This window comes from Schistocerca piceifrons, chromosome 8 (assembly GCF_021461385.2).
Source record: "Schistocerca piceifrons isolate TAMUIC-IGC-003096 chromosome 8, iqSchPice1.1, whole genome shotgun sequence".
NCBI classification, from domain to species: domain Eukaryota; kingdom Metazoa; phylum Arthropoda; class Insecta; order Orthoptera; family Acrididae; genus Schistocerca; species Schistocerca piceifrons.
The window spans coordinates 497,599,805-497,618,551 of NC_060145.1; the positions used below are offsets into that span (position 1 = coordinate 497,599,805).

Consider the following 18,747-nt stretch of genomic DNA (forward strand, 5'->3'; position numbering starts at 1 on the left):
TTACATACTCCTCAAGACACCTTACGGTGCATGGTAGAGGGTATCATGTACTGTTACTAGTCATTTCCTTTCCTGTTCCATTCTCAAATAGAGTGGGGGAAAAATGACTATCCAGTAGCCTCTATACCAGGCCTAATTTCTTGCATCTTATCTTTGAGCCCAGTTTCTTGCACAAAGAGCATTGTCTTCCAACGTTGATTCCCATTTGAGTTCATGGAGCCATCTCCGTAGTACTTGCATGCCAATTGAGCCTACCAGTAACAAACCTAGCAGCCTGCCTCTGAAATTTGTTTGATCTCTCCCTCCAATCTCGCTCTTGTTGACAACTTAGATCCATGGCTCTATGGGGATAGCACCACAGTTGAGCCTTACCATCAGCTTTTACCAACTGAAATCAGGACACTCATCTGACCAGGCCATGGTTTTTAGTCATCTAATTTCAAACTGATATTGTCATGAGCCCAGGAGAGGCACTGCAACCAATGTCTTGCTGTTAGAAAAGGCAGCTGTGTTAGTTGTCTGCTGCCATGGCCCACCAAATTTCACTACACTGTCATAATGGATATGTTTGTCATACATCCCACATTGATTTCTGCAGTTATTTAACATTAGTGTTACTTGTCTGTTAGTACTGACAACACTAAGCAAATGCCGCTGCTGTCAGTCATTAAGTGAAAGCTGTTGGCCACTGTGTTGTCTGTGATGAGAGGTAATGCCTGAGTTGTGGTAATCTCAAGTTACTCTTGACACTGTGGATCTCATTGAATTCCATAGCAATTTCCAAAATGGAATGTCCCATACACCTAGTTCCAACTACCATTCTATTGCTGTCCCGTGGCTTTTGTCACCTCAGTGTATTATTTTGAAACTTGGAGTGTGTTCAAGAATTCTGCAGTGAACTGATGTCAAGGATATTGATCTGCAATTATGTGGGTCTCTTCGTCCACCTTTGTTATTTACAGGAGTCACCTGCACTTTTTTCCAATCACTTGGGACTTTCCGCTGGGCGAGGGATTCATGATAAATACAACCTAAATAAGGGGCTTATTGCTGCAGAGTACTCTCTGTAAAACCAAATTGGGATTCCATCTGGACCTGGTGACATTTGTTTTCAACTCTTTCAGTTGCTTCTCTATGACACGGTTGCCTATTTCTATGTTCTCCACGAAGGAGTCTGCACAAACATTCAAACGATGGTATGTTTATACACTCTTCCTGCATGAATGATTTTTTAAACATGAAATTTAAAACTTCAGCTATCCTTTTGCTGTCTTCTATTGCCACCTCAGACTAGTTGAGTGACTAGGAGAAAGCTTTGACCCGCTTCGTAATTTTACAAGTGACCAGAATTTTCTTGGATTCTCAGCAAACCTTTCACCAAGGTATAACAGTGGAAGTTTTTGTTTGCTTCAGGTATTGATCTTCTTATGGACACATGAATGTCTACTAACTTTTGTCTGTCAACATTTCCGCATTCTTTTTTGAACCGAGAGTATAACAGTTTGCTTTCTCACCATTTTTTGAATTTGTTCCTTTATCCACCTACTAGGCACTTATATGTCCAGAACGCTATTTACATTCTGTTTAAACATTGACCATAATTCCTCTCATCCTTCTATTGGAGCTAAATGATGTCCATTGAGTGGGATGCAAACAACTGCTTGTCTGCTTTTTCTAGCATAAATACTCTTCTAGCCTTCTTGACTGATTTATTAACTTTAGTAACCATTGTCATTATGATGGCATTACGTCACTAATCCCTATCTCTATACTGACACTGTCAATAAGGTCAGACCAGTTTGTAGCCACAGGGTCTTAAGTATTTCCATTGCATGTGGGTTGTCTAACTAGTTGTTCTCAGCAGTTTTTGGGAAGTGTGTGTTCAAAAGTACATAAAGACTGTCTGCCCAGGCTGCCTGTGGGGAATCCATAGACACCCCAGTCTGTACTTGGTAGATAAAAATTGCCCAGACCAATACTGTTTGCTCTGGGTATTTTCACACTACAGAGGGTAGACTTTCTCAAGATGATTCTACAACTGACACAGCAGAGTTGGGTGGCCGGTGAAAATGTCCCGTAATAAACTTGAGTTCACCTAGCCCTGCTACTCCTACAGTCCAGATTCAATTTTGCCCTGCATAGTCACAACATTTTTACAACAGGAATGAGCACCCCACACCACCCTTCATATGGCAACTAATCTGTCTTTCCTATATACACTAAATATTTTGGAGCTTTCGACTTCAGGTTTCATCCCGCTCTCTGTCCCAAGAATAAGTTGAGTGTGACAGCTTTGAGGCCAGTAAGTTCAGAAACTTTTTTATGAATACTTCAACAATTAATTGTTAAAATTTTGACAGTCAAATTATGTCTACTTTGTACATGATCTGATATTTGATTTTGATATTGCTCTTTGCTTATTGATTGGTGAGCATTCATTTGAGGACCTCAAACTACTGCCTGATCTATATTAAAAAAAAAAAAAAAAAAAAAAAAAAAAAACATCTGTGTCCATTCCACAAATATTCTGGTAACTTAGTAACCACTTCCTTTGTGTAGTCTGTTCCTAACCTATGAAAGAGTCCTACAACTCTCCAGTGCAAAACACAGATCCTGAAACCTGCAGCCATGACCATCACAGAATCAGTTGAGCCTGTGGTTGAGGCTCTCCACTTGGCTCGAAACCAACTGATTCAAACAACTGTGGGTACGATGCCGCAAATTGTGTGTTTTGCTTGGATCCCGTGAGTGAGACCAGCAGTCTTCACCGCTTCAGCCAGCCCCACCATAGGAACAGAGAATAGCCTTAGAACCCAAGTGACAGGCTTCATTGGTGCTGGCGTGAGCAACAACTTGGAGACTTTTGCACCCTGCGTCCTCGATAGCCACAGGAAGGGGCCGCCTCCACATCTCAGGTGGGGCCACCCAGCAGACACATTGACTGCACACAGAATTCTTGCCAACCCTGGGTGCTGTTTCCCCAGGGGGCTCCATAACGCTCCTAACATTGGCGCTTCCAATAATTAATATACCCCTCCCCCTTCTTGCCTGCTCCAACCTTGCCAGAGGAGCGGGCACCTCTCACTTACAGAGAAAATGGGCACAGTCAGCGTCCACATTGAGTAATGCAAAAGCGTAAAAAGCTGCCACTCACCCTTCACTGAGCATGGATTCCAGCATCTGGTACACTGGAAGATGCTTTGATAGCAGAGCCTGTGTGCAAACCGAGCAATACCTGACATGTCCCATGCTACATTCCAGACACTCCAGCACTGTTAATCTACATCTATACTCTGCATGTTATGTCCTGCCTACTCATCAAATAGGGGGTGCCTAGAAAACCTGCTTTCTCAGATCACTAGACAACAATTCAAGCAAATCATATTAATGAATTTTATTGCAGAAAGTAAATGACTGTACTCAGCTTTGAGAAATACAGATGTGTCACAAGCAAAGGGTGACAGGTGAATAAGAAATCTCTTCAGTATATACGATTCCAGTACAAGTGAAGTACTACAGTAGATGCTTCTATCCAGGTCACTGGTATTGACGCTTCTGTAGAACTCGTAGAAGTGGGTGCGGCCAGTCGGGTGCAGTGCTTATCTTCTCTTCGCTTAGAGGGTGCTGCTGTCGCTTTGTCGTCCTAGAGAGGGATCGGTCAGTGTGCTGTGACTGACGTCCTCTTCACAGCCCTGTCTGCTCTATCGTTCCCAACTGTCATGCCATCGCTTGACATTACAATGGGACACTGCAAGGCACTGTATGGTGTGTGGCAGAGGGTATCCTGTACGACTTCCAGTGGTTTCCTTTCTTGTTCCACTTGCAGACAGAGCAAGGAAAAGCTACTGTCTGTATGCCTCTGTATGAGCCCTAATTTGTTATATCTCTTCTTCGTGGTCTTTATTCAAAATTTATGTTTGACGGCAGTAAGAGCATTCTGCCGTCAGCTTCAAATGCCAGTTCTCTAAGTTTTCTCTGTAGTGTTCCTCAATAAGAACGTCACTTTCCCTCCAGGAACCTCGATTTGAGTTTCTGAAGCATCTGTATAATACTTGTGTGTCATTTGAACCCACTGATAACAAATCTAGCAGCCCATGCAGATGCTCTGCATGCTGAGATTTTAAATTTTCATGCACATCGTTCCCTTGTTGCATTTGTGCCTCAAAAATGAGACAAGATGGAACTTCTAAAATAACGATGGCAAGATGTCACCTGGCTGCATATCAGTACTCTCTAATGAACTACCTGCTACTGGCCACACGGCTTACATGTTTCTTTCATCCAGTCATTATGTAGCTGTCATTTTGTGCTTTTATCCAACTGTTACTGGGTGGAGCACATAGTTATATCTCCACAGATCCTTCACAATTATTTGTAAATTAATTGCAATTCGTTATGCAAATGAAAGCTTCCAAATAATTCCCAGCTGTAGCATTTCATTTCAAGGTGCAGACAGTCAACAGTTGCAAAACAAATCTCCAGGAGTGACCACTAAGCAATTTCCTCATAAGAAAGACAGTTTGAACAGTAAATAGAAAAATAAATTTCCTTCTAGCTGGCTGTGCTCATCATATCACACTTTTTATGTGACAGAGTGCACACTTCCTCTGCCCCCCTCTCCCTCCGTTCCCCTCTCTGCCCTCCACCCCCTCCTCTCTCTCCCTCCACCCCTCCTCTCTCTCCCTCCACCCCTCCTCTCTCTCCCTCCACCCCTCCTCTCTCTCCCTCCACCCCTCCTCTCTCTCCCTCCACCCCTCCTCTCTCTCCCTCCACCCCTCCTCTCTCTCGGTCCACCCCTCCTCTCTCTCCCTGCACCCCTCCTCTCTCTCGCTCCACCAACCCTCCTCTCTCTCGCTCCACCCCTCCTCTCTCTCGATCCACCCCTCCTCTCTCTCCCTCCACCCCTCTTCTCTCTCTCCCTCTACCCCTCCTCTCTCTCGCTCCACCCCACCTCTCTCTCTCTCGCTCCGCCCCACCTCTCTCTCTCTCCCTCCGCCCCTCCTTTCTCTCCCTCCGCCCCTCCTCTCTCTCCCTCCGCCCCTCCTCTCTCCCCCCATCCGCCAGTCCTCTCTCCCCCCACCCGCCCCTCCTCTCTCCCCCCACCCGCCCCTCCTCTCTCCCCCCACCCGCCCCTCCTCTCTCCCCCCACCCGCCCCTCCTCTCTCTCCCCACCTGCCCCTCCTCTCTCTCCCCACCCGCCCCTCCTCTCTCTCCCCACCCGCCCCTCCTCTCTCTCCCCACCCGCCCCTCCTCTCTCTCCCCACCCGCCCCTCCTCTCTCTCCCCACCCGCCCCTCCTCTCTCTCCCCACCCGCCCCTCCTCTCTCTCCCCACCCGCCCCTCCTCTCTCTCCCCACCCGCCCCTCCTCTCTCTCCCCACCCGCCCCTCCTCTCTCTCCCCACCCGCCCCTCCTCTCTCTCCCCACCCGCCCCTCCTCTCTCTCCCCACCCGCCCCTCCTCTCTCTCCCCACCCGCCCCTCCTCTCTCTCCCCACCCGCCCCTCCTCTCTCTCCCCACCCGCCCCTCCTCTCTCTCCCCACCCGCCCCTCCTCTCTCTCCCCACCCCGCCCCTCCTCTCTCTCCCCACCCGCCCCTCCTCTCTCTCCCCACCCGCCCCTCCTCTCTCTCCCCACCCGCCCCTCCTCTCTCTCCCCACCCGCCCCTCCTCTCTCTCCCCACCCGCCCCTCCTCTCTCTCCCCACCCGCCCCTCCTCTCTCTCCCCACCCGCCCCTCCTCTCTCTCCCCACCCGCCCCTCCTCTCCCTCCCCACCCGCCCCTCCTCTCTCTCCCCACCCGCCCCTCCTCTCTCTCCCCACCCGCCCCTCCTCTCTCTCCCCACCCGCCCCTCCTCTCCCTCCCCACCCGCCCCTCCTCTCCCTCCCCCTCCGCCCCTCCTCTCTCTCCCCCTCCGTCCCTCCTCTCTCCCCCCCTCCCTCCATTCTCTCTCTCTCTCTCTCTCTCTCTCTCTCTCTCTCTCTCTCTGTCCCTTTCCCTTTCCATCCCCTCTCTCTCTGTCCTTTTCCACCACCCCCCCCTCTCTCTCTCTCTCTCTCTCTCTCTCTCTCTCTCTTTCTCTCTCTCTCTCTCTCTCCCCCCCCCCTCTCTCCCTCCCTCCCTCCCTCCCCCCCTTACCCCCTTCCTTTCCACCCTCTCTCCCCTCCACCCTCAGAAGTAAGTACTGCCACGTGCAGTGTCAGGAGGCTGTGAGGAAAGGAGAATGAGAGGGAACTGGGAGAGGAGCAGATAAGGGGAAAAGAGCAATGGGTGAATTGGCAGAAAGTGGCACACAGTGATGGTGAGGGGACAGAGGAAGCATAAACTGTTGTTTTGAGGATATGGGGACAGTAGGTTGCCATAGATGGGGCAGGGATGATTTCAGTCAAGAGTTGGAAAAGTGTTGTAAGGATAACTCCCATCTGTACAGTTCAGAAAAGCTGGTGATGGAAGGGGGGGATGGTGGAGGGATCCATCTGGCCCAGGTTGTGAAACAGCCATTGGAATCAAGCGTGTTATATTCAGCTGCATGCTCTGCCACACGGTGGTTTACTTTGCTCTTGGCCACCGTTTGGCGGTGTTAGAAGTGTTGGGAAGGATCTTGAGTAAGGTGTCCCTTATTTCAGGGATTGGTGGGAGAGAATCCTTCCAACCAGAACCAACCTAATCCCAACATTGAATCCTATCTCTCTCAGTTCATACCACTGTCCACTCCACCAGCTCCACCCATTTACCTCCTGGAGGCCTAGTTGTCACCATCCCCACCCCTTTACCTCCTGGATCTTCACTCGTCAACTTTGATGTCACGTCCCTATACACCAACATCCCTAATGCCAACTGTCTTGCTGCTATTATACACTACCTCCCAACATCCTTCGGACTCCAAATGCACTACCTCACTCCTCCTACACCTTACTAACTTTATCCTAACACTCAACCATTTCTCCTTCAAAGGAAAGGTATACAAACAAATCTGTGGCATAGCCACAGGCACTCTAATGGCATCCCCCTACGCCAATCTGTTTGTGGGCCATCTAGAGAAAACCTTCCTAGCCTCCCAAAACTGCAAAACCTGTGATCTGGTTCAGGTTCATTTATGATCTGGACTTGGGGCCAAGACACCCTATCTTCATTCCTTCAGATCCTTACCAACTTCTCTTTCATCTACATCATCTGGTCCTCAATGCAGCATTCCATTTTCGTAGATGGTGACCTTCTCCTCTCTGATGGGTCCATCCACATTCTGCCCACATTAAAATGACCTACTCCCAACAGTACCTGTATCTCGAGAGCTGAAATCCATCCCATATAAACTGGCCACCCAGGGACAGCATATCTGCAGTGACAAGAACTCGCTTGCCCTTTATGAATAAGGTCTTACAAAAGTCATCACAGACAAGCACTATCCCCCAGACGTAGTCTGCAAACAGATTTTTCATGCCATACACCCACACACCCCGTTTCCTCTAACAATTCCCATGAACCAGCTACAGTCTGAAACAACTGAACCACATCCTTTGTTGGATTTTGATTATTTATCATCATGCCCTGAAATGAGGGACGCCTTATCCAGGATCCTTCCCACTGTGCCTAAAGTGGTGTTTTGTCACCCATCCAAACTCCACAACATCCTAGTCCATCCATATGCCACTCCCAATACTAGCACCTTTGCCACAGGAATCATATCTCTGTGGAAGTCCCAGGTGCAAGATCTACTCAGTCAACCCACCAAACACTTCCTACTGCAGTCCTGTTACAAGCCATTCCTACCACATCAGATGCTGGACCACCTGCAAAAGTCTCGTCATATATCAGCTCTGCTGCAGTGATTGAATAGCTTTTTATATTGGACATTCAGCTGTCCACCAGGATGAATGGCCACCGCAAAACGGTGGCCAAGAGCAAAGTGGATAACTCTGTGGCACAACATGCAGCTGAACATAACATGCTTGATTTCAATGGGTGCTTCACAATCTGGGCTATCTGGATCCTCCCCTCCACTACCAGTTTTTTTGAACTACGCCGATGGGACACATTACCTATTTTCTAAATCATCCGTCTTGTGGTAACCTACTGCCCCCATATCCTCCATCCAACAGTTTCCATCTGCACCCGCCTCTGTCTGATAACCTACTCCAAGTCATGTCCCCTCAGGCTCACTGTGTGCCACTCTCTGCCTACATTCCCTTTCTCTGTTCCTCTCCTTTTCGTCTCCTCCCCCACATCCTGATGCTGCACCTGTCATTCTTGTTCTGCCACAATCTACTCCTTGCATGCTGCGCCAGGCAGCACTTACTTCCTTCTCCCCACCCCATACCCTGCTATTCCTCTTCATTTCCCACCCCACTTCAGATTGCTACTTCTGTTCAATACAACACACAGTTGGCTTCTGGTCAAAGTGCTCAGAAATAGCAGTCATATGTGTACGAGGTGTGCTTGCATGTCTTTTTTCTTTATGAAGAAGGCTGTGGGTGAAAGCTCAATGTCTAACTGTCTTTTCATTGTGCCTGTCTGCAACTCAATGTGTTACCTTTACAGTGAGTAGCAATTTATCCTTTTCATGCTATTTTTGATATTCCAATCTGGACTTTCCATTGTGTGACTCCTGCAGTAAGTATCCCTGCCAGTTCAGAAGAAAATTAAAAATATATGTTATTATTAATCACACTTCCTACAAATGATCTGAATATCTAGATTCAGGGATTGAAAAGTTCTTACCTACATAGCAAGAAGCAATATTTGTTATACAGCTGCATGACAAACAGTGATTTAAACAGGTCTCATTATGTACAAATGTAAGAAAATAATTACTTTCAAAAATACTGTTTGAATCAAGTATAGCTATTAGTACCTGAGGTCCACAGTTAAACTGAGGAGGAAGTGGACTTCCTCCCCCCCCCCCCCCCCCCCTCAACGCAGCAATTTTCTTTATAATTTAGGTAGCATAAGCATGAATAGCACTAAGCAATATTGTGATAGTGTATTGTTAATACAGTACAGAGTAAATTTTCTTGTCTTTTGTTAATGTATACTTTGACTGATCCCACATCCCTGAAGGTTGTTCTTCTTGATGGCATCTACAGAACATGATAGATAAATGAATGAATGAATAAGTGTGTGTATGAGTTAAGGCTCTGAGTCACTTACCCTCCAGTCTGCTATCAGTGTTTCATTTTTTTATCTTTTCTTCTTCTGTTTCTTTTCTCATTATTCTAAGTGACAAAGGATTTGATTTTACTCTCCCATACATATTGTATGTAGTAATGATCCAGTATGGTTATGTGTGTGACTTCTGCTCATATGAGAATGAAGTACCATTTCAATTGAAGTGTTTTCATATCATATGAATTTCATTATGTTGTAGCAAAGGGTCCATGTGGTTGATAGTTCATGCAGAAATGAATTTCAGGTATACCAGTACCTTTGGATGTCTGGCAAGAATGAAAATGGAAATTCAACAGGTGTTTGTGTTAAGACTACAATGAATTATTCAATAGCTGAAAGTCCGGCATTCTCAATAGAAGGTATGAGAGTATTTTTAGGATATTGCTGTTTCCTTTTCTAATTCTGTAAAATACCATTGCATTTGATCTAGAAAATTATTGAAAAACTGTTCAGTTAATTTGCAAAGAGTGGAACAATGTTTATGAATGGTTTATAAAGTAGTCATTGGTATTTTTTGACGATGCTTTATTTTAAAATAGATGATCCCTAGCATTGCCCGGGTATGTATTTATTCCAGTATTATTAGTCCATCTCTCTCTCTCTCTCTCTCTCTCTCTCTCTCTCTCTCTCTCTCTCTTCTCTCTCTCTCTCTCTCTCTCTCTGTGTGTGTGTGTGTGTGTGTGTGTGTGTGTGTGTGTGTGTGTGTGTGTGTGTGTGTCCATATCCATCATCTGTCCATTTCCACCATCCCATCTCTCTGTCCCCGACTCTACCACCCACTCTCTGTCCATCTCCTCGGCCCTCCTCTCTCTGTCAATCTGCTCCTTCCCTCACTATCCGTCTGTTCCTCCCCCCTCCTTTTGTCCATCTGGTTCCCTCCCCCTTTAGGTCCATCTGCTCCTCCCTCCGTCTTTTTGTACATCTGCTCTCCCCCCTTTCTTTGTCCATCTGCTCCTCCCCCCTCTCTTTGTGCATCTCCTTCTCTCCCTCTCCCCATCCATTTGTGCTCCCCTCCTCTTCCCTTCCTCTGTCCAATTCCTCCTCCTCCTCCTCCTCCTCTTCCTTCCTGTCTGTTCATTTCCTCCTCCCCCTCTATCTGTGGCTGTCTCCTCCTTACCCCTACCTGTCTGCCCATCTACTCCTCCCACCTTCTGTCTGCACATTATCACATGCATCCCCAACAGGAGGCTGGTGGTTCTTAGCCCCACAGTTTTCAGATTGCAGCTAATAATTTCATTTAAATCAGTCCAGGGGTTTAGAATGAGCTTTTAACACATGGCTTCGCCTACGTGTGCACATGTCAAATGTATCTCACATATGTTTAACATATTTGTGCATATTCTTCACCTGCATCTCTAGCAAATTTTGCACTGCAGTTTCATTTTCATGCAGTTCAATGTTTCCTATGTCATATCTTCTGAACTATGTGCTGTACAATGGTATACATCCAATGGTATATGTGGCTCCTTTCTGCCAAATATGTTGTGAATAGAGTTAGCAGTAAAGAGGTAATAAATTAAAGCTTTACGTATGATGATTCAGTTTTGATGCCTCTCTGTATTTGACTTCCTATCTCTTCAACTGTGTTTCGTACATTCAGTGGTATATGTGAATACTGACTGCAAAATGTGTTGCGAAACAGGTAGTAGTCGAGAAGTAATAAATTAAAATGCTATGCTTCATGTGGCAGTTTTACTGGATGAACAGGGAGAATGCAGTAAGTGATAGACTTTTGTCATTTTGTTTGGGTTGTCAGCAAAAAGAAGTTTCGTGGAGGTTTGAAATTATGTTTCAAGTTTGTTGCAAGACTCTGAGTACTCTCATTCTCAAATTCCGAATGACTAAAGTATGGGTATCTGCACATTGTGGGTTACAATGCATCTCGCCTCCACCACCACCACCTCGTTCATAGGTAGATGGGTCTCACCCCAAAAGTGACAATTCACAGACAGTGAGTGATGTGTGTACCAAGTTTGGTTGAAATTGTTTCAGTGGTTTAGGAATATAACTTTTTTATAATATGTATGAATGTTTCAAATGTAATATTTGAAATCAGGAAAAACATATGTCCTCTTTGTTTTGTGTTCCTTTTTTTCTGAAAAATAAGTGAATTAGCCATTGAAACGTAATTTTGTTTACCAATTTTTTCCCTATATTATTTATGAACTTAAAATTTGATATTATTTATGTTGTTCTGAAGAGAATAGTGATTGCATCACTGTCCTAATTTTGTTATTGTTTTGTTCTCAGGTTATGATTGGGCATCTGGCCAGTACTCAACTTGGACTGAGAGCACATGGAATGAATTCAGAGTGCGCATGTTCCTCAAGCCATCATACAGGCATGAAGTAGTGACCCTGTGCATTGGTATTGCCGTGATGTTTTTCTCATTTGTGATTGTGTTCTTCATTAATACACGCTCACATGTCCTGTTTGGTGATGTGTAAGTATTATTGTTCAAACTGCTACAGTGCAGGTAGTTTCATTAAGTTAAATATTTAGCAGAGCATATAAATAATTGTTTGTCACTGCCATTTTTGTTGCACTAACATTGTTGAAAAATAGTTCAGCCAGAGATAATGGCGTAGGTGAATCCAAGCTCAGAGAACGTGCGCAACAATGCATCACTGACAAATGTTTAGAGCTTCAGCGAGGCAGATGATGAGGCCCAACAGCTTCCACTATTTTGTGGCCAGAGAGATCCATTTTGAGCCATAAAATTGCAGGAATTTGGATGTAACAAGACTTTGCCTTCTGCTAATATTTTACCCGTAATCCATTCTGCCATCGTCAGAGCGAGCCATTAAGAATAATGCTCCATTCTACTTAAGATACTGGTAGGGGCGACCAGTTGGATATGTGTGTGCAGAATATTGTAGTGGAAAAAATACCACACAGGCCACATAGGTTGCACAGATATATGTGAGTGCAACATGATCCACAAGCATGTTGTGTTGCATATTATGGTCAACAGACAAACAGTATTATCGTCTAGGAGAGCTAAGTATTTTTTTTATTTATTTTGAAACCATCAACACAATTAATTAAAATCACTTTTCAAACTTTTTTCAAGGCCTTCACTGTAAATGGAATCCTCAGGAGGATGATACAGGTGTTAATATCTGAACAGTCTCACAGTCCCAAGTGTGATCTTTTTTATAATAGTGCTTGGCCATAGCATATATTTCAGTCTGTATCACACAGGTATAGCATCAATGATGTCCCACGCGACATCAACGAAATGTACAAGGGGCATTCAATATGTAATGCAACACATTTTTTCCCCGTCAATTTCAGTTGAAAAAATGTGGAATTTGTTGCGGGATACTGTGGGATATCCCTGTTTCAGCCCCTATACCTTCATAAATGATAGGTGGCAGCACTATACATAGCCTTCTAATGGCTTCTGCAACAGAGATGTGTTCCAAGCAGAGTTGTCATTAATTTTCTTTTCACAGAAAACAAGAACATTGCAGATATTCATAGGCACTTGCAGAATATCTATGGGGACCTGGCAGTCAACAAAAGCATGGTAAGCATATGTCATCATTGCAACGAGGTTGCGCAAACTTTTCCAATCTCCCAGTGCCTGCTGGCCACACGCAGCTGTTGTTCTTGCAATGTTGGAGCATGTGGATATTCTCATTTGAGGAGACTGATCACAATGAAACACCTCGCTCCTCAACTGGATGTCTCTGTTGCCAGTGATGATACACTTGTCCTCCAATTAGGGTACTCAGTGATGTGTGCCCATGGGGTTCCTCGCCATCTCACAGACATTTTTATAGAATAAAAATCTGCTTCATTTACTAGAAATTGAAGAAGCATATTTTTATTCTATAAATATGTTACTCAGTTGTGTGTGTTCTCCTGATCAGATATTTTGTACCTAACAGAAGACCTGAAGGACCATCTCTGCAGAATTTTCTTGTGCTTTACGAGGCTGATTGTGACAATTTTTTATCGAACATTATCACAGGCAGTGAAATGTGGGTTCATAACTTTGAACTGGGAATAAAACAGCAATCCATGGGGTAACACTACATCACACCCTCAGCAAGTAAAGTCATGGTGATGGTCTTCTGGGACTTGGAGGGGGTTATTCTTTTTGATGTCCTCCCTCATGGTGCAATGATCAAGTCTGAAGTGCATTGTGCTACCCTTAGAAAACTGAAGAAACAACTTCAGCACATTCGTCGCCACCAAACAAACTACTCTATAACAATGCAAGGCCTCACTCCAGTCTGTACACCTGAGAGGAGTTCACAAGACTTCATCAGACTGTTCTTATTCATCCACCCTACAGACTGGATCTTGCACCTTTAGGCTTCCAAGTCTTTGGCCCAATGAAGGATACACTCCACGGGAAGCAGTACATGGATGATGGGGAGGTTATTGATGCAGCAACACATTGGCTCTGACAGCAACCAGTAGAGTGGGCCCTGCGGGCGTACAGGCCTTCCCAGTAAGGCGGCAGAAGGTTGTCAGGTTGAATGGACATTGTAGTGTCGGTAGCTGGACCTACACCGTGATGTGGATTGCTGAAAAGGAATGCTAGACTAAAGCTGTAGCCGATAGTGCACGCACGGCAATAAGCATACGGGCGTGAAGTCTGGAACATAAAAACTTATGAATGAATAAGAAGAAAAGTATGTAGATGCTTTTTACTTAACTTTTAATAATCCTTGGAATACATCTCTCTTGAATACTCGTAAGCTATAGGCACTGATACAAATGGCTCCTTGCTAGTTCGTAGCCATTAACTTAGCTGATGGCTATTCTGTCTCTCGGCTAATGAGAGAGAAAGGCTTCGTACAACTGGGCGATAGCTAGGTTCGCGTACAACTCGGCGGTAGCTTGGTTCTCGTACAACTGGGGCGGTGTCCACTCTCGTATCACGAGACCTGCCTTGGTGGTGGCGCTCGGTCTGCGATCACAGTGGCGACACGCGGGTTCGACATGTACTACATGGACCGCGGCCGATTTAAACTACCACCTAGCAAGTGTGGTGTCTGGCGGTGACACCACAGACATTATGTTGAAAAACAGGGTTTTGTAACCAAAAGAGTGGGGTATTGGAATTGTGAATAAAACCAATCTTCTTTCAGAAAAAAAAGTGTTGCATTACTCGTTGAATGCCCCTTGTATGTTAAGTGTGAGAGATATATAAAAATACTCTGACAGGGAATTTTATACATGCCTGCCCCAGTGTCACCTCAAGCTCAGAGCTGTCATCAAAGATTATCAGTATGTGATTGAGCTGGAACTGAGGAGAATGATTGATCTCAGAAGGAATGGGTCTTCCTTACTGTTTTCTGACAAATTCTCCTTCGTCTTGCCCCACAGCAGTTATTGAACATTTGTTAGGTTAGTGCACCCTGGATGCCTATTTCTCCAGTTGTCTGATAGATAAACATTAAGTGTAAGTTGCAGGCACCATTGAATACAGTGGGTGTCACACTGAACGTGTTAGTGCAGTGGTGGTCATCTGTATTTAGATTTTTTTTGGTTTCCATAAATTGCTTAAGCTGAATGCTTGGATGGTTCTTTTCAAAAGGACATGGCATGTTTCCTTTCGCATCCTCCCCCAATCCGAGTTCGTGCTCTGTCTAGAATGATCTGGTCATTGACAGATTGACAGGACATTGAACCTTAAATGTCTTTCCTTCCTTACTTCATACAATACAATCGGAACAGAATCTATAAATTTGGAGAGGTTTTAATGCTTAAGGTACTGCCTATCTTTCAGGCAGCTGAACATGCAGTATTCCAGTCTCACAATGCTCGGCCTTGTTTAGTAAGGAGTGTGTTAGCATTTTGAGGTGAAAATGGGTATCACTGCTTCCCTAGCCATCATGTTCTGCTGGCATTGAACAACAGTAGGGCAGCAGCCTGTTTGCATTGTCCTGCTGAAGCCACTGACAGTGCTGTATGGATTGAGTACAAATCTTGTGGAAAGAGACTCCATATGTCTTCTATGATTCTATGGCACAACACTTCCATGATCTCTGACTTTCAGAATTCATTGCAGCATGAAGTTCTGTGAGCCCAGTCATATACTTGTAACTTCAGGCTAAAACCTGTGGCATAAGTATGTTTTGTTTCTGCATGGGCGCAAGACAACAAAATGTATACTTAACCTGTATCAAATGTCAATAGCAGGATTATTTGTGAGCAAAAACAATGAGACTTGCATTTTAAATGCTTACAAAAGTGATGTGAAAGTGCATTTGTTTGGTGCCAGACCTAGACACCTGGTGGTTCCACTTTCATACTTCATATAATAAATATATAATAAATCTTCTCACAAAGTTTCAGTCATCAGCTTCCTCCTCCAAATGCAAAAATATTTTGTTGACACTGGCCTACCTAGGGAGAAACAATCATCATAATAAAATAAGGGAAATCAAAGTTCACACTGAAAGGTATAGGTGTTTATTTTTCTCACACACTGTTCGAGATTGAAAGAATAGAGAATTATTGTGAAGTTGGTTCGATGAAGAAACTGCCAGGTACTTAAGTGTGATTTGCAGGGTATCCATGTAGATGTATGGGGATGGTAACACTATTGGTCTTACTGTACTGCAGTAGGCCACACAGGACCAGAAATCTGCAGCCATCTTCAGATGCAGCTAAGGCATAAGATAAAGTAGTGTTTCTAATAATGAACTACAAGTATATGTAATCATTATCTTGTAGATTCGAATGGGACTCAGCAATGGGTAAATAAGCAGGTGCCTTGAATAGGCAATTATTTCTTTTATGTAAAGGAACCATGTATTATTTGTTTATTTCTTTATTTCAGTACTTTGATTCTAATAAGTGGGTCATATTTAGTGAAATCTGCTGTTCACAGTGGGAGTCTGAACCCCCTGGTGTTAAGGTATTGTTACTGCAAATGCCCTAAGTTTGTAATGTTTCTTGTGTTTGTTAAAGAACATTATTAAATCCTGTCTTGTTTCTTTGCCCATAGATTTGAACATTGATAATGATATGTCATTGACACTTATGCAGGGATGAATAATAAAAACTTACAAAACATGGAGTAATAGAACCCTCGTATTGTGCTGTTTGTAACAGTGCATAACTATTGGTACCATTGGAGCAACAATTCTTCATAGTGTTATTCTGCTACTCTTTCATTGCCTTGTGTGTCTCCATTCATGAGAAGCATATTGGTCAATTCTGCCTTACGTAAACCTGCCAGTATTGTATCACCGATTACATAGTGTAAGAAACAATATTCAAAACCACACCCAGATTTAGGTTTTCTGTGATTTCTCTGAATGAAAAGGAGACTTGATTAGTGGTGAAATGGAATCTTGTGGTGCAAGGAGAATTTTTTTACTTATCACACTGATTTACATCAGTCATAATAATGTTTTATTAGAATGAGCCTGCATGAATGTCAGCATTAGGGAAAACTTAGATGCAAATAAATAAGTAAATAGGAATAAAGTTCTCAATTTCTTGTGGAATGTAATTATTATGTCTCTTTCCTGTGTAGCCAGTGCTTTGTTTAGTCTGGGAAGGTTTGATGAAAAGTTGTTAAACTTTATCAGATGATCAAAATGTTTTAACTCTCATGACACCAAGTCATATTTGCTAAAAGATACCCATCTTCTACAACAGATGTCCCAAAATGAAAAACAAACAATTTGAGTTGATCTATGCTGACTAAATGTAAAAATATTTTCTTTGTAACTGTTTATATATGGTTGTTATCTTCGTGTGCTGTGCACAAAAATTGTATGATATTTAATATGTATGAGCTTCTGCACAAGTGGATCACAAGAAAACTGTAAGTAGTAGTTCTTCCATTTTTCACCACTAACTCTATGTAAAGACTGATCATCAATTAAAAATTGCACGTGTTTTTACACAGGGTGTCCCAGGAGGAACAGTCGGTATTTGGCGATATGACAGGAACGATCATTCAAAGCAAAAAAGTCTAGTAAACATGGGCTCTAAAATGCATACCTTAAGGGCTGTGAGCAGGTGTTCCACAGAAGAGATGTTTCACACCAGTGAAGATGAACAAGTGCTCATGGCTCTTAAGATATGCACTTCAGAGCCCATGTTTACTCGACATTTTTTTCTTGTTTTGATCCGTACTACCACCTCTCAAAATATGGGAAGCAAAGAGCTTGCAGTAGAAGAGATTTGTTTCGCAGTATTGAAGATGAAGAAGTGCTTATAGCTCTTAAGGTATGCATTTTAGAGCCCATGTTTACTAGACTTTTTTGCTTCGAGTGATCGTTCCTGTCGTATCTCTCAATATTGACCGTTCCTCCTGGGACACCCTGTTATTACAGTAAAGACAACAGAACAATGCAGCATCTCACACATCAAAAACATCATATATAAATGGCATAGAATACAAAAAAAACACTTAAAAATGTGAATAATTTCCCGAAACACATCATGCTAAATATAAATAAAAGAAAATCATGACTGAAGCTGGGAAGTTATTTATAAATGAATCCACAGAACACACAAATCTTATCCTTGCATTAATATTCCCTCGATAAGATAAGTAATGAAATGACCATCTCCGAAGTTGAGCTTCATAATTCGACCGATGTAGGCATTGGAGATTCTTCTGACTGAGGAATCACAGTGCTCCATAAAAGCCATTCTTAAGGCACAGTTGTTTCTCATATATGTAAATGACCTTTGCTTTTGACATTAGTATTAAAATCAATCCAAACATATATACAATGGCAGAAGAAATGGTAAATCATGTTCTTAAAAGTATCCTCAAGTGGTTTTCTGTGAATGACGTGTCTGAGTTTCAGAGAGACATAACGTATTCACTTCTGCAGATCCAGATGTACTACACCAATGATAAGTGAGTAAATAGTATCTGGGGTGAAAACTTCAAAAAATTTTAAGTTTTCATATTGATGATTATTTAAACAGGAAAAAAACTCATTTTAGAAATCCTAAAACAACTTAGTTCAGCCACAATTGCACTTAGAATCATTGCAAATCTTGGCGAGAGACAGATCAGTAAGTTGGTATTTTGTGTATTTTCATTCAAAATGCCTGGGGCAACTCATCTTTAAGAATGGAAGTCTTCATTGCTCAAAAATGGGTATTTGCTTAAGGATTTAGGCATTTGGACTACTGTTCACAGTACATTTAATCCATTATGAAGATTCTTTTGCAAATAATCCACTTCAGTTTAAAAGGAACAATAATGTACATCATTACAATGCCGGAAGAAAAAATTACTTCACATTAAGGTTGCCTTTAGCACAGAAAAGGGTACAAAAATTCCAACCACAGTTTTTGATAAAATGTATGGCTGACAGCAAAGTTAAATTTGAGAGAAAAAAATTGAAAATTTTTCCTTGGCAACTCCTGCTCCAGAGCAGAATTTATCTTTTTATAATCTGTAAAAGGTGGTGGGTAGGAATTACTCACATCTGTTTTTCTTTATTAATTTATTTAAAAGAACTTGTAGGTGGACAGTATGTAGCAGCCATATTGACGAATGAATGGGTAATGTGAACGTCAAAAGATTCATCCCATGTCGCAATTACTCGTATAAATGATTCATGGGATATGAAACTAATTTCTGG

General features: G+C 43.2%; 1 protein-coding gene across 1 annotated transcript in view; it reads left to right on the top strand.

Annotated features, from left to right (window-relative positions):
* The window catches only part of LOC124711491 (nicastrin), a 135,483-nt gene that overhangs the window by 111,842 nt on the left and 4,894 nt on the right, over positions 1-18,747 (top strand). Inside the window, exons 10-11 of the mRNA XM_047241601.1 lie at positions 9,405-9,519; positions 11,411-11,603. Coding sequence (XP_047097557.1) covers positions 9,405-9,519; positions 11,411-11,603 — 308 coding nt within the window. The remainder of the gene's footprint in view (positions 1-9,404; positions 9,520-11,410; positions 11,604-18,747) is intronic.